The sequence below is a fragment of the Varanus komodoensis genome, unplaced genomic scaffold (genome assembly GCF_004798865.1).
Source record: "Varanus komodoensis strain SLA01 unplaced genomic scaffold, ASM479886v1 scaffold9, whole genome shotgun sequence".
Classification (NCBI taxonomy): domain Eukaryota; kingdom Metazoa; phylum Chordata; class Lepidosauria; order Squamata; family Varanidae; genus Varanus; species Varanus komodoensis.
Window position 1 is genome coordinate 19,567,788 of NW_025336598.1, and position 14,510 is coordinate 19,582,297.

The 14,510-nt window shown below is 41.3% G+C and overlaps 1 protein-coding gene across 2 annotated transcripts in view; it reads right to left on the reverse strand.

The window, feature by feature from the left end:
- Window positions 1-9,374, reverse strand: part of RFC1 (replication factor C subunit 1) — a 52,560-nt gene extending 43,186 nt beyond the window's left edge. Inside the window, exons 1-4 of one of the 2 annotated variants that reach the window (XM_044417681.1) lie at window positions 9,223-9,374; window positions 3,827-3,955; window positions 3,412-3,487; window positions 1,082-1,198 (exon numbers count right to left, since the gene is read on the reverse strand). In XM_044417681.1, coding sequence (XP_044273616.1) covers window positions 1,082-1,198; window positions 3,412-3,487; window positions 3,827-3,955; window positions 9,223-9,225 — 325 coding nt within the window. In that variant the 5' untranslated portion in view covers window positions 9,226-9,374. The remainder of the gene's footprint in view (window positions 1-1,081; window positions 1,199-3,411; window positions 3,488-3,826; window positions 3,956-9,222) is intronic. The other variant, XM_044417682.1, reaches the window with a different exon arrangement.
- Between the last annotated feature and the right edge of the window lie 5,136 nt (window positions 9,375-14,510).

The following is a 14,510-nucleotide window of genomic DNA, read 5'->3' on the forward strand; positions in this document are numbered from 1 at the left end:
TAAATTGGATTGTCAAGGAAGTATAAAAGGTTTAACTGCCAATAAACCCAGAAAAGCTATTGAAACATACGGCATCTAGAGGGTAGAGCCTAGGTTTTGCAGGTGGCATCAGATCTGCATATCCATATTGGGAAACATTGAACAAGCCTCAAAGATGCCAAAAACCATCAACCCATGTCAGCTACTTATGTTGCAAAGGCTAGTGACTGATACAAATAATATTGTATAAGCTCTGTCAGTTAGAAATTCAACTCTATCTGCACTCTATACCACTCACTTGCTTAAGAGTAACCTGTTCTAATCTCATGGAGATGTACTCACAAGCAAACATATAAAAGACTGCAGCCTGCTCATGGAGGCAATGCAAAAGTAAAGGAACATATACCCTCTGATCTTATCCTTGTACTTTAACCTGCACAAGAGAGCTCTACTCTGTTTGTTTACTCAGACCTTCTCCTCCTCCAAGCTACAGATAGCAGCCAGAACATATTCCATACCAAATCTTCAGTCTAGCTTCACACCAAAACCACCCTTGTCTGATCAAGGATCCTCTCCTTTAGACAATCTGTTTCCCACATAATAATATGTTTTTCCTGCTGATGCTTTCAATAATCTTTGAGTACACGTTCCACCTGTTTAATTAAAACAGAGCAACTAGTTTCTGTGACATCAACAAATGATACCCATTCAGACAAACATGAACCAAAGGAACAAAAAATAAATATCTGCCTTTTTTAACAGGATGCAAAAGCATATGAACACTTCCACAAGTGAATCATTTGCAGTAGTATATAAAGACAGTGGTTACCTACAAAATAGTAGTTTGCTTTTGGATATTACAGTAGCCCTTAAGAGTTGAGCATCTTTTGATAAACAAGTCTGAAGCTTAGAAGCCGATATCCACATGTAACAATGGTTAAAAAATGAGCCATGTACAAGTCACAAAGTCCACTTTTATAATCAATGCACCAAGCTTCCTTTTTTGTGCTTCTTGTTTTACCAAATGGTCTATATTTAAACAGACTTATCCAGTAGAGCATAACCCCCATACACTAAACAATTTTAAAGCTGAACCCTTTACCTGTCTCTGAAACATAAACAACAGGGTCCTTCTTTGAGGCCTTATTGAAGTTGGAAGATTGTTTTCTATCTGGAGGCTTCTTACATTTTTTTGCCAATTGCATCTCCTCTTCAGAATCTGCAAATTAAAACACAGTGGTATCATTTAATTCTTCTGTATCCATGCAGACATAAAACACCTTCAGAACAGAAGACTGTCACTGCACTTCCTTGAGATTTTGACTAAGGCTTCTTTATAATCTACACAAGGCAATTTATGTGAGCAAATGCACAGTCGTTCTAGGAGGATAAATGATACCTTCTCCTATCAAAATCAACCACTCAATCAGATCAACTGACCAGTGGTCCTAGAAACAAAACAAGTTATCTCTGTGAACAGGAACCGAATAAACAAATACTGATTTCCCATTGGTCAGTGATAGATATCAAGCAGAGCCACAGCACTAAATATACAGCACTGAAAGACAGCATAATGTTTAGCCCACAGTTAGGTAAGACTATCTCAAATTCTGAAATGTAGAATTACAAATAACAGCATTAAACACTTTATCTTCATATGAGAAGGTGCACTGTTTGAAAAAGAGGTTCTAAACATGCTACCTCCCAGGTAAGCAATGAACAAGCAGCATACAGCTTACATACTAGCTACTGCATGTGAAGTTATATACTCCCTATCATAACATAAGAGCAGCAAAAGCCAAGAGTCTAAATCAGTAAGTAATATCAGAGACTTTGGCTGAGGCTCTGAATGACAGAAACTCCACAGTTCCAACATCATCTCAGCTCTAAGCCTGCTAGGTTGCCATAGCTATACACTAATGTAGACTTGGTTGCAGAGAGATAGCAAAAGTCAACTAATCAGAAAAATTTTGCAAACATTTGTCTCTTTCAATATTAAACCATATACAACTGACCTAGGTAGGAGCAAGTAAACAGGCTGCCAAATTTTGTGGATTTATTTATATGAACACACTGTTCTATGAGTCTCCAATGTGATGCTTGCAGGGACCTCTAACAGCACCCTCCAAGTTCTCCACACCCTTCAAAAAACTATTGCAATTCAAAAAACTCTTGAAGAACATCAGGAAATCAGATTCTCCTTCCTCTTCCTGAACCTTCCATTGATCAGATGTTTGGTCAACAGGAGAAGAGTTTTTTCTTGTCCCTACCCAAACTTCAGCCCACAGAGATTTTTTGCCCTTTGGCTTTTCTTTCTACTCTACCCCTCTAGCCTTGCTATTCCTCTTCCACAACCCTTTTCCTTGCTATTTCACTCCCTTCCCTGTTCCTATCCTTTCTTGGTTTCCCATTTATCCCACTGATTCTCTCAACTCCCAGCATCTAGCCCCACTCTTTTTGCCCACACCCCTTTACCTTGCTGTTTCTCCCCTTCCTGGCCCCTAGCCTTGCTCTTGCTCTCACTTCTTCCACAACTTCACCGTCCCTAGGCTTGCTCTTTCTCCTTCCTTTCCCAGTGCCAGTTCAGAAATGGAATGGGTTAGCCTAAGGTCATGATAAGGAAACTTTTCTTTCCTTTAGGGGCTGGACACATTTCTTTTCCTTCAGAGCTTGGGAAGTGTGTGTGTATATATACTCAGAAGTACTTCCCACTGCATTCCATGTAAGCACACATATGACAGCAATTTTAATAGGTATTACATTGTGCTTTTGTGGAGTTAAATATGTGGATTGGCTTTGCAGTTCACACTATTCCTCTGCTTTTTCTCAATTTTTTAAAATGAATTACTATACCTTTGACTAGTCAGCTCCCTCATGTCAGCAAATATGTGACTAGCCACATCTTCTGTGGTGGTTTCTACACCAGTTTCATAAATTCCTAATGTGCCCATGGGTCCCTTAAGAAATCGAGGACCTTTGCATTATTCTTTCTGCTCCTCTTCCTGCAATATGAGGACAATACTACAAGCTTATTGTGCAGTTTTGTTGTAAGACAGTCTTCTCCAACCTGGTGTCCAGCATTCTTTTTCTTTTTGGACCAGAACTCCCAGAATTCCTGATGCTGGCTGGGCTGAAGGGAGCTGAAGTTCCTAACATCTAGAGTTTGAAAAAAGTTGTTGTATGGACTGATGATGATATAAGTGACATGCTCTGAAGACTCTCAAGTATAAGATGTTATGGATTTTTCAAGCTTGCTCATCTTTCAAATACCAGTAACAATACTTCCACTTTTACCTTTTTTTTTCTTTGTGGATGAACATTTTGATGCTGGAGAAGCCTGCAGAAATTGTGCAGACTTTTCTCTAGAGTCAAAGTCAAGCAGTTTAAAGTCAATACAAATGAAGAATAACATCAGAAAAACATAAACATTACCTGAATCATAGATTATTCTCTTTTTCTTGTTCACCTGCTTTTGTTTAGAATCTCCTTCACAAGATGAGTTCTTCATCTAGTATTAATGAGAGAAGGCATGTAAAACATACTGTAGCTAGTTGCAAGACCTAGCTCCAAAAGGACATCCAAGATGGCTGACTGGCTGGGTGTGGGAGAGGGAGAGAGAGACTGAGAGAGAATATCAATTGTCTGGCATCCTGGCAGATATCTGATGCAGCTCTCAGAGCATAGGTCCTGGAATCCTAGACTAATTTGTTTGAATTATAAGATGATTCAAGCATCAACTGTGGAGGACAGTTTGGGAAATTTTAAAAAAATGCAGCCAAAGAGAAACATATTGCTATAAACATGACAATATGATTAAAAGGCATATATCCAAACAACATGCACAAACCTTGATTTCCTTCATTTTTGACTTCTTGTCTGAAGTTCCATCCTTATTTGGGGGGATTTCATTTTTTTTGGCAGTGTCAGACTCATGTTTCTTTCCAGAACTTACAACACCAAAGAATTTGCGGATATCCTAATGAAGCAAAGCAGTTAAAAAGACCACACAGAATTATTACTTGCTTACATGTGGTTTTGGCCTTAAAGATACTAATTAATGAAGTAAATTTCTAATTGAAGGCACTCTGTGCCTTTGAGCAGATTTGCACAACCACAGAAAGAAAATAAACAATAGTGGCTTATTTTCCCTTCCAACATGTGCTAACTGCAAAGTGCCACCTTAGTCTGGAACAGGATGCCATGTCATCTGAAACAGAGGAGAGGGAGGACACTAGGGAGGTATAAAACTATCCTAAAAGTCATAGCTTGTTCCCAGGTTGCTGGGTGATTAGTAAACCATTCTAGTAAGCCACTTTTGTCAGGGTCAGACATTGCAACAATCAGAACCTAGCAAGGGGACTTATGCAAACTAAGCAACCTTTCCTCACTTCAGTAAATGTGGCACAGTCTAGAATCAGTTTTAACACCTCATCCACAGCTTATATGTAGATGAGGTCTACTTTTCTTGCATCATATGGCTATGGTAAAGATCAATATTATAATGATCATAACGATTTTTAATAGCTGTCTTGCTAAATAAGTGTAACAACAGGCTTAGATCACATATAGGGCTGTTCCCAAACCTAATGTGTCCAAAAACTTGTGCATCATCCTCAGATTTATTGAGTCTTCAGATTTTTAGGATGCAATCTCATGCATGCTTAAAAAACAAAAAGTTCTACAATTCCCAGGATCTATCCAGTCATTGATGCTGGGAGGGGCATCCTAGGAATTACAGGACTTTTTTCTTTCTCAAGATGCATAGGACTACCTCTTAAGAATGCTCTAAAAATTGCCTGTTTCATAATAGAAGACACAAACATTGTTGGTTTACAAAATTGTTGGTTTAATAATATTTCATTACAGAGTAGATTTTTTCTCTGCAATCATTTTCCACTGGGCTCAAGAGGACTTATGCCTAAATGCCAATATCAGCAATTCTTATTTGCCCCAGCTTTGCAAGAGTTGAATACAGGCCCAGTGTCCATGGCCTAGCCTTCCAAACTTGGGCTTGTATCAGGAAATTGCTGCTAATTGTGATTAAAAATGCCTCCAGAACAGCTTATAGCAGGATATCACCCAAATCAGTAAAATATACTCTACTTCCCCCACCACAAAGTAACACCAAAACAGCAGCAAACTTGCCATTTCTAAAGTTAAACCAAAGAGCAGTCTAAATTTAAAGATAGCATTATGTCTAGGCTTTTAAATCACAAGAAATTTAAATCACAAGAATAGTATTTATTCTAAATTAAACTGATTAAATCTAATAGGAGACCTTTTCTTCCCAGGTGTCTAAAAAATGGAACTGAGCCATTGGAAAGGCAACTGCTGTCATCAGAAACAGCAATTCAATATGTGAATTAGACCACATAAGATACAGCTTTGCCACTTAAAGTACTATGCAGAGGGAATAGTCATCTAATCTGGCTCATACCTGCTCAAATTCCCTTTCTCCAGAGATGGCAGCCATCTTGATGACAGCCAACTACAGCCACAAAAAGTGCTCTGTGTGTTTTTTATGAAACAAGGTGTGGCCTGTGACTAATTGATCAGGACCCCCCCCCTCCCCATTTTCTTTTCTGGGAAAAAGTGTAAGTAGGCTTTTCTGCCAAAGGGGGAAAAAACCCATTAACCATCAATATTTATTTCTTTAAGCAGCTAGCTATTCATACAAGATTCTAGAATACTTGAAGAAAATATCATGTAAGGAATGGTGTTTTGTTTTTACTTTATGTTAGCTTGACTGAGGTGCATCAATTATTTTAAACCATTTCAAAACTAGTAGGTAGGTTAGAAGTGGAAGGTAGGTTACTTTCATATTGGAAGTTTTAATTAGTTACTAATTAGCTTTTCCCCATTTGTCCCAGAAAACCTTCTCCTATATTTACCTTTGATGTTTAGAACTTACTATTATTGAAATTTCTGTATTCATGAGATGCTTAAAGAATATTTAAGAAGAGTTATCTATTGGGCCCATTTATGACAGTTCCTTAATTGACAAACTTTTCTGAATAGTAGTTTGACACAAGTTAGTGTCAAAAATTCTAACTTAAAATAATGACAATCCAATCGAAACTTTTTTTTCATCTTTAGGATATACAAATCTAAAAAATGATGACTATATCTGCAATCCAGTTTTCAGAATATGTTCCACTTAGGCTAGTGTGTCTTAGGGAAGCAGAACTAAACTGCATTCAAATAACTAAGGACACAATCCTGTGGCTGCTAAATGCTACCTAGATGGCTATAAGGTTCCAAATTCAACCTCAGAAATGAAGTCAGATGTCAGAGCTGGAATTCCGACTACGGTGTGTCCTCCCTCCAACCTTATAGCTGCCACAGTTTTCTGCACCAGAAAGGACGTAACACCAACTGGCACTGGGGTGGAAGGAAGAGACAGAAGTGCAGGAGTGTATGTCAAGATACAGGAGAGACATGGAGGCAAACTTCAGTCACATTCCTTTCACGCTCAATAGGATGCCCACAATTCTCCAGGATTAATGGGCTACAGGCTACCCCACCCTATTGTGCCCTATGCTTTCAAAGCAGGTCATATAATAAGAACCTATCATTTTATATACTTTTAAGGCACATCTTTCTTTCTTTTTGGGGCAACAAACCGCAGAAAAAAGAGGAAGTCAGTCATTTTCCACAGAACAAAGCTGCTATTGCTGCAGTGACACTATCAGGTAATGAGCATACATACCTTGCGTTTAAATACCTATTTCTTAAATATGTATCTCATTTTTATATTAGGATTCCAATAATCTCCTATTCAAGTTTTTGCAGTGCCATACCTGTTTAACTTCTGCTTACTGGACCAATACATATCTATTTTGCTGTATATATCCACCAGGTTTCTCTGACATTGCTGTACTCAAAACAGATTGTTTATAAGCAGTTTTCTACATGAAGGTCATATTCATCTAGGAAATTTGCTGTACCATTGAGCCCCCAACAGCCAAATGATGTCATGGGATGGAGCCACACCAACTGATATAATCTGATCCTTGGCCAAAGGAACTCCCATCAGCTGGGGACCCAGCTGGCTGTTGTAGGTGGCCATTCCCCTGTTGGCCAAAGATCATGTGTTGATGAAGCCACCCCAACCAAGAGAGTTTCTGGAGAAGCATTCCTTGAACTGGCACTTTGGTGAGCACCCTGTTTCCCTTCCCCTGCAGCTTGCCTGAGACCCCACAGATTCTTCCCCTAGTTTTAGTTTACAGTCACTGGTAACTGCGCTGAATTTATTCATTTATTTAGCGGACTTATAAGAAATCTGAGGCCCTCTAAAGTTTTCAGACTACAGCTACAATGATCCTTTGCACCATTTGCTATGATAGCTAGGACTGATGAGAGTTTTAGACTAAGCAAGAAGATGTGGCAGCAGCCAAGGATAATCTGGGTCCTACAAATTCCTACCTTCAGAGATAAATAGGACACATCATGCAAATAAATTACTTAATATCTGGACCCAAAAAAGAGCTGTGATATGACACATCATTTTTAATGTAGATCAAAGGTATATTTGCAAATATATGTCTTATGCAAGTATGTTTGCTTAGAGAGCTTGTGTCTCCCCTTTGTGCCTACCTAGGTTTGCAGCTCTGTAGATCAGGGCTGTGCCAACTACTTAAGAGTTTGCTTCAGCATCATGAACCTTTGCTGAAAAACACAAGCCTCTTGTCTGTAACAATTCCATAGGCTTTTGAACTTTGGTGGACTTGACTGCTACCATTTCAACACCCTGAAAGGGAGGGAGAATAGAGGAAGCTTTTTTTCTTTTTTAATTCAGGGGGAGGGAATATCCCCTCTGCTATTTAACATCTATATGAAACCGCTGGGAGAGGTCATCAGAAGGTGTGGGCTGCGGAATCATCAATACGCTGATGATACCCAGCTTTACCTCTCGTTTTCCACTAATCCAGGTGAGGCAGTGGCTGTGCTGAACCGGTGCTTGGCCAAGGTAAGGGAATGGATGAGGGCAAATAAACTGAAACTCAACCCAGACAAGACGGAGGTCCTGTTGGTTGGCAGATCGGGTTTCGGAGAGGGTGGATTTGACCTGGTCCTGAATGGTGCAACACTCCCTCTTAGGGATAAGGTCCGCAGCTTAGGAGTACTCCTCGACCCGGAGCTTTCTTTGGAAGCTCAGGTGACAGCGGTGGCGAGGAACGCCTTCCTTCAGCTTCGGCTAATTAATCAGCTGCGCCCCTACCTGGAGTACGACTGCCTGGCGACGGTGACACACGCGCTGGTGACTTCCCGCCTAGACTTCTGTAACGCGCTTTACGTGGGGCTTCCCCTGAAGACAGTCCGAACACTTCAATTGGTGCAAAATAGAGCTGCCAGGTTGCTGACGGGGACGGGGCGTTATGCTCACATGACTCCAGTCCTCCGTCAGCTTCACTGGCTTCCCATTGAAGCCCGGGCCCAATTCAAGGTGTTGATTATGACCTACAAAGCCCTAAACGGCTTGGGTCCTGGCTACCTGAACGAGCGCTTACGTCCGTATATGCCCGACCGCCCTTTGAGATCTGCGGGAGAGTCCCTTCTCCGGGAACCCTCCATGAAAGAAATTAGGAGAGTAAGTACTCGGAGGAGGGCTTTCTCTGCGGTGGCACCCAACCTATGGAATTCACTCCCCAAAGAGGTCCGTCTGGCACCGTCGTTACTGGTTTTTCGGCGCCAGGTAAAGACCTTTTTATTTAAACATCATTTTAATTGTTAAAACATATGATCTGGCCAGGGCAACTTCTTCTTCCTTCTCTTTCTCCTCCTATATTTTTATTTACTTAATTTATACTGATAATTTTAATCTTATATTTGTAAATCAATGTATTTTTTGTATTTTGTAATTAATGGTAATTTATTATGTGCTATTGTATTTCATTGTATTTTATCGTGTTGTAAGCCGCCCCGAGGTTTCGGCAAGGGGCGGCATAGAAATGTTATAATAATAATAATAATAATAATAATAATAATAATAATAATAATAATAATAAGGCCTAGACTTGGATGAAGGAAGGGCTATTTTGCGGGGAACTCATTTTTCCCGCCCAGTTCGTACAGGTGACCCACGCACACTATACCCCTTTTCCACTTCAAGTTCCATGCCCTCACTGAGGTCGGAGAGGGGCTGGAATAAAGCTGCTCCTGCCCCCCCCCCCCCGGCCGTTTTTGTGAGCTTCCCCTCAGAGGCTCCAGCCAAGTTTTTCTCGTCCACGCGCACGCGCTCACCATGCTCGTGCTCGGCCGGCGGCCGGAACGCTTCCCAAGACGTCGGTTTATGCCGTTGGCGGCCGCGGCGGTAGCTCAAAGGACCCGAGTTCCATCCCCGCCGCCCTCCTCCCTGCTAACTTCGCGCCAACAACAAACGCAGGGCGGGTCGCGCCGACGCGCGCGGTGATCTCGTCACCAAGGGGCGGAGAGAAGGCTACATGGAAGCGAGCCTGAGGGGGCGGGAGGGCCTTGTCAGCTGTTCTCACGTTCAGTTGTATGCCTCGACACGCGTGTGCACTGCAGCTGGGACAGATCCGTGCTGCTGCTGTCGCCTCCGTGGTTGACCGGAAAGAGCCAGGCAGCGGCTGAAAGCTCACGCGTGGCAGCTCTAGCATGCAACTTACCAACTGAATTGGCCAGATGGCCGCTTCCTGCAGAGCACCACTCCTCTGTTTCAAGTAGTGACCTGTCCGATCTCTTTTTGAAGAAAAGAACCGTAAGAACCATACTTCCAACTAGTTCCTGGACACCGAACCGAACAGGTGGCAGCGCAGGTCACCTGGTCATAGTCATCCACAGTGTGCTCAGATGTACTGTATTTCTATTTAAATTATAAGAACTACTTCTGTTATTTGCATGTATACATATAACTAAATATTACGAAATACTACGTATCTAAATATTAAGCAAAGAAATGCCCTCTTTTCCTTTGGTGATTTATTTCCTTGTGTTTCGGTAATTTCTAATTGGTCCTTTAAGAACAGCACTAAAAATTATTTCTAGGCAGTAGCAGTGTAAGTCTTTTGAAGCAAAAATAGAGCAGTCCCATGAAATTTTGGTCAGGAAAAAGGCCTACAACATAGTTTAGGCTTTCACCTTAATAGTCTTGTGACACCTCAGAGTTTAGTATTCCAGCCCAAGTTTGGGCTGTAGTCTGGAAAAGCTTGTGCCCAAATAAATATGTTAGTCTTTAAGATTCCACAAGACTGAACAGTTTGAAAGTAGAGAGGTAGAGATCCATTTTCACCTTCACTCCTAATAATAGAACCCAGGGACATCCAAGGAGGTTGAACAGTGGAAAATTCAGGACAGACAAAAAGGTTCGATTTATTCATTGAAAAATGTCATCAATGGCTGCTGAGCATGATAGCTAAATGTTGTCTCTATGATCAGAGGTTTTCTGATATCAGAGTTTTCTTTTTAAGGGAAAAAAAGCTTTAATGGTTGCAAAGCCTTTTTGAGGTTCAGGAGGAGGATAATGTTATGTAAAGCACTTGCATACTACAAGTGAAGAATCATAAGCACACAAATGCCTTTTGCAGAAAGTGTGCGATATCCGTGAATGATAGCATGAAACCCTGGTGTTAAGTTTTTTAAAAAATAAAAATAGAACACAAAGAGGGAACACGAAGTTTAATAATATGAAATATGCTATATTTGATAGTGTGCCCTTTTGCATATTCATGGCCATAAATGTACATGATGTGTACAGAATAACAAACTACAAGTACTTCCCAAACTTTTTAAAAAATCTATCCATTACATTGGTACTCATCTTTTCTTTAAAGAGAAAAATAGCGTACATGGCATCCTCATAACAATTACAGTTTCAAAAATTGCTGAACATCTAAAATCCTATCCATGTAGGGGCTGTGATATAAAAAAAGGAGTGTAATATGTGGGCTGTATTTGTTTATAATTTCCTTGGCAACTTTATTTTGAGCACTTTGTTTATATTTTCTTTTATTCTACATTTTCTTTTATGTATTTGTATATGTTAAGAAAATAAAAATTTTAAAAAATCCTATCCATGTGCTGTGCACGTGTGTGTGTGTGTGTGTGTGTGTGTGTGTGAGAGAGAGAGAGAGAGAGAGAGAGAGAGAGAGAGAGAGAGAGAGAGAGAATGAACTGGGGCCTTCTTTGGTAAAGTATTCTTGCTATACAAATGTGAAACAATGGCTAGTTGAATTCACATTCAGATTATCCTCTTTCAGTATCCAGTGTACTGGTTTCTTTCTGATTCCTTCAAGGGCCACAATACTTTGACAGAATATCTGACACGGGGTTGCAGAAAAGGGTGAGAAGCAGGAGGGGTTACAGCATTTATTAACCTTGATCCACAGACATTCCAATGGAATGACATAGCTTAATTGCTCACAGACATTAAGGAAATGTAAAGGACGTGTAGGAGCTTAATTGGCATTTGTTGAGATATTGACTGGGTTCATACAGCATTTTAAAGACTAGCATGGCTTATCATTCATCCTGTGTGGCCATTTAGCCTGGAGCCCCTGATGGAGCACAGCAGGGATCCTGAGACACCTCTTCCCTCAGCAGTCCTCTCTCATGTATTACAGGTAGTACTGAGGGAAGCTGGGATCATTTGATACTCCTCTCCCAGACTCAAGAGTTGATCTCATGAGCCACAGTGAGGGGTGCTGGCACTGCTGTCAATCTCAGCAGTGGGGGCTTGCTCAAGCCACTTTCATCAAGATCAGCAGCAGCATTGCTTCACCAAGCTGCTCACAGCCAGTGCTGCAGCTGCCTGCCAGTGGCACCAGATGGTGGGGAGTCAAGCCACTCTCTTCCAAGCCACTCTCCCAAGTGAGGCTTGGGAAGACAGTGCAAGGCTGGCATCAACACTCGTGCCCCATACCCCACTTGGGACTTGGAAAAGAGGAGGCGTACAGGACAGGCAGGGGGTTGCTTTTCCTCCCAGGGAGACAGGGAATAGGACAGAGATGTGCCTCCTCCCTTACACTGGTTAGCACAATCACATCCCAGCAGTGATGAGAAGGGGCCATTCTCCTTCTCCTGCCCTATTACAGTCTGTCCCGAAGGTGGGAAATGAACTTTGGTGGGGTATGTTGAGCCTCTTGAGGAAGGCAAGCAGAGCATCTCGTTTCCACCTGCCTCCACTTCCATGCTGAAATGACTGGCAGGGGCAAGCAAGACCCAAGCTGGTTCCTTGCCATGTGACACCTCCCCAGGTCCTGAAGAGGGGTTCAGTGGGTGGAATATGGCAGAGCACACTCCTACCAATGTTGGGGAGGGTCATTGGGGTTGATCATGAGCAATCTTGCTCTCCTGGCCTTTTCAGGAGCGCTGGGAGTGGGGGGGGGGCAGAAAATGCTCACTGGGCAAAGTGCCACTTAGTCATGCTGCTGGCCGTCATTGGCCAGATTGACAACCCTTTTTGCCGCTTTGGCCAGCAAGCTTTGTAGCTTTTCAGCTTATCCAGGTTCAGATGACTTGGTGGGCTTCCTAACTCAACAAGAATCCATGGCTATTTGGGAGTGAAGAGGTCAAATGACATGTATGAGTGTGGGTGCTGGACAGTGAAAAAAGCTGACAGGAAGAAAATGATTACCTTATAAACAGTGCTGGAGGAGAAGTTTGTCAATAACCTGGACTGAAAGAAAGACAAACAAGTGGATCCTAGATCAAAGCAAGCCAGAGCTTGCCCTGGAAGGAAAATTATGAACCTGTGGCTGCAGTACTTCAAGCATATCATGAGAAGACAAGGCTCACTGGAAAGACAATAATGCTAAGAAAAACTGAAGGCAGCAGAAGGGGAAGACCAAATATGAGATGGATTTATTTTATAAACGAAGCCACAGCCTTCAGTTTACAAGAACTTAGCAGAGCTGTGACAGACAAGACTATTTGGGGGGGGCAGGGGGGGGCTTCATTCATAGGGTTACCATAAGTCAGAGATAGCTTGATGGCATGTAACAGCAGCAGATTCATTATTCAAAGCATATTCCAGCTAAAGCAAGCCACTTTTATGATGTACTACTATTGACTTAAATGGGAAAGATTTAAAAATGTGCTTCACTTTCCCACTGAAAATAATAGGCATTCAAAGTGCATAAAATCAAGTAGATTGATACTCCAAAGAAAAATGCTATCAAAATGCAAATATTGCCAAAATTGTATATAATTTACCATTGACAGTGTAAAAAGATTTGAAGATTAACAGTACCTATGTGTTTATTTTCATTTGTGAAACAAGCAAATTAAATGATTTAGATTTAAGCTGATTCAGTCACCTTGAACTGAAAAGGAAAGAAATAGTAAAAATTATTAACTATATTTTATAAATGGGTCACTGGAATGCAGAGGGTGTGTTATTTACCTCAAGGATCTAGGAAATATGTGATAGAGGATGGAAACAGCTCAGTGACTGAACACATACATTGTGTGCAGAAGGTCCCCAGTTCAGTCCATAGCATCTATCATTTTAAAAATAACCAAGTAGGGGTTGATATGAAAAACCTCTTCCTGAGACTCTGAGGAGCTTCTGCTAGTCAGCATAGACAATTTTGAGTTAGATGTTGCTAGAGTTAGACATGGCATAATGTGCATTTGATGATTTTTCAGCAGTTACTCCAACGGGTAAAGCCATCTTCTATCCTGAGCAAGTGCAAAATCATGGTATTTATTATTTAAAATTATAGCATACTCTTCACCTTATGATTCAAGGATGGGATGCATTACCTATCAATAAAGGGATACAAAACAATTTATAAGTGCAATCAAAACTCTATACAGATCATAATTCCAAAACTTCAACCACTCACAGAGGCTCAGATAAAGAGGTGTATCATGACTTGCCAAGAAAAGCAGAGAGAATTCACAACCCTGAATTCTACCACAGTGAAGGCCTTTAATACACCACTGCTCCATTAACTTCTGAGTAAAGCGGATATAGATAACAGGGCCTTCCCTGCTGATCTTAACACCTAGGCTAGTCTATAAGTTACCAAAATGTAAATTAACAATCCTGTTTTAAGATTTTATTGTCCAGAAATTCAAGCAATGCCACTGCCCACCTGTCTCTGCATCTCAATGGCCAAGTCACAACATTCTGCTATAGCTTCCTTCTCTTAGGGGTGAGTTTGGTTGCCATGGGTAGTATCCAGCACTGCCACGGCACTAGCGGAAATTAATTCTAGCAAAACAGGAAAATAACATATCTTGTGAACTCACAAAAGGGAGTCTCTCTGACCTGTCCCATACTGGAAGTCCCTTTCTGCTCAGGTGGTTGTGGACTGACTACTTTGGATACTGCCTCACAGCCTACCACTATGACTGAACAATCATGCTCCCTAGAAGCCAGCTGAGTAAGCCAATACATTTGTGTTCACATGAGAAGTTTCCATTGATGTAAATAAGAAACCATGAATGGTACTCTGTCAAAATTTGAGGTTTCTCAGAAGTTTATCAAGGGCTCCTCAATGGGAAGTTTAATCTTGGTTGGCCATTTCCTGGAAAAGGAACTTGCAAACCCCTAGCAATCTGCC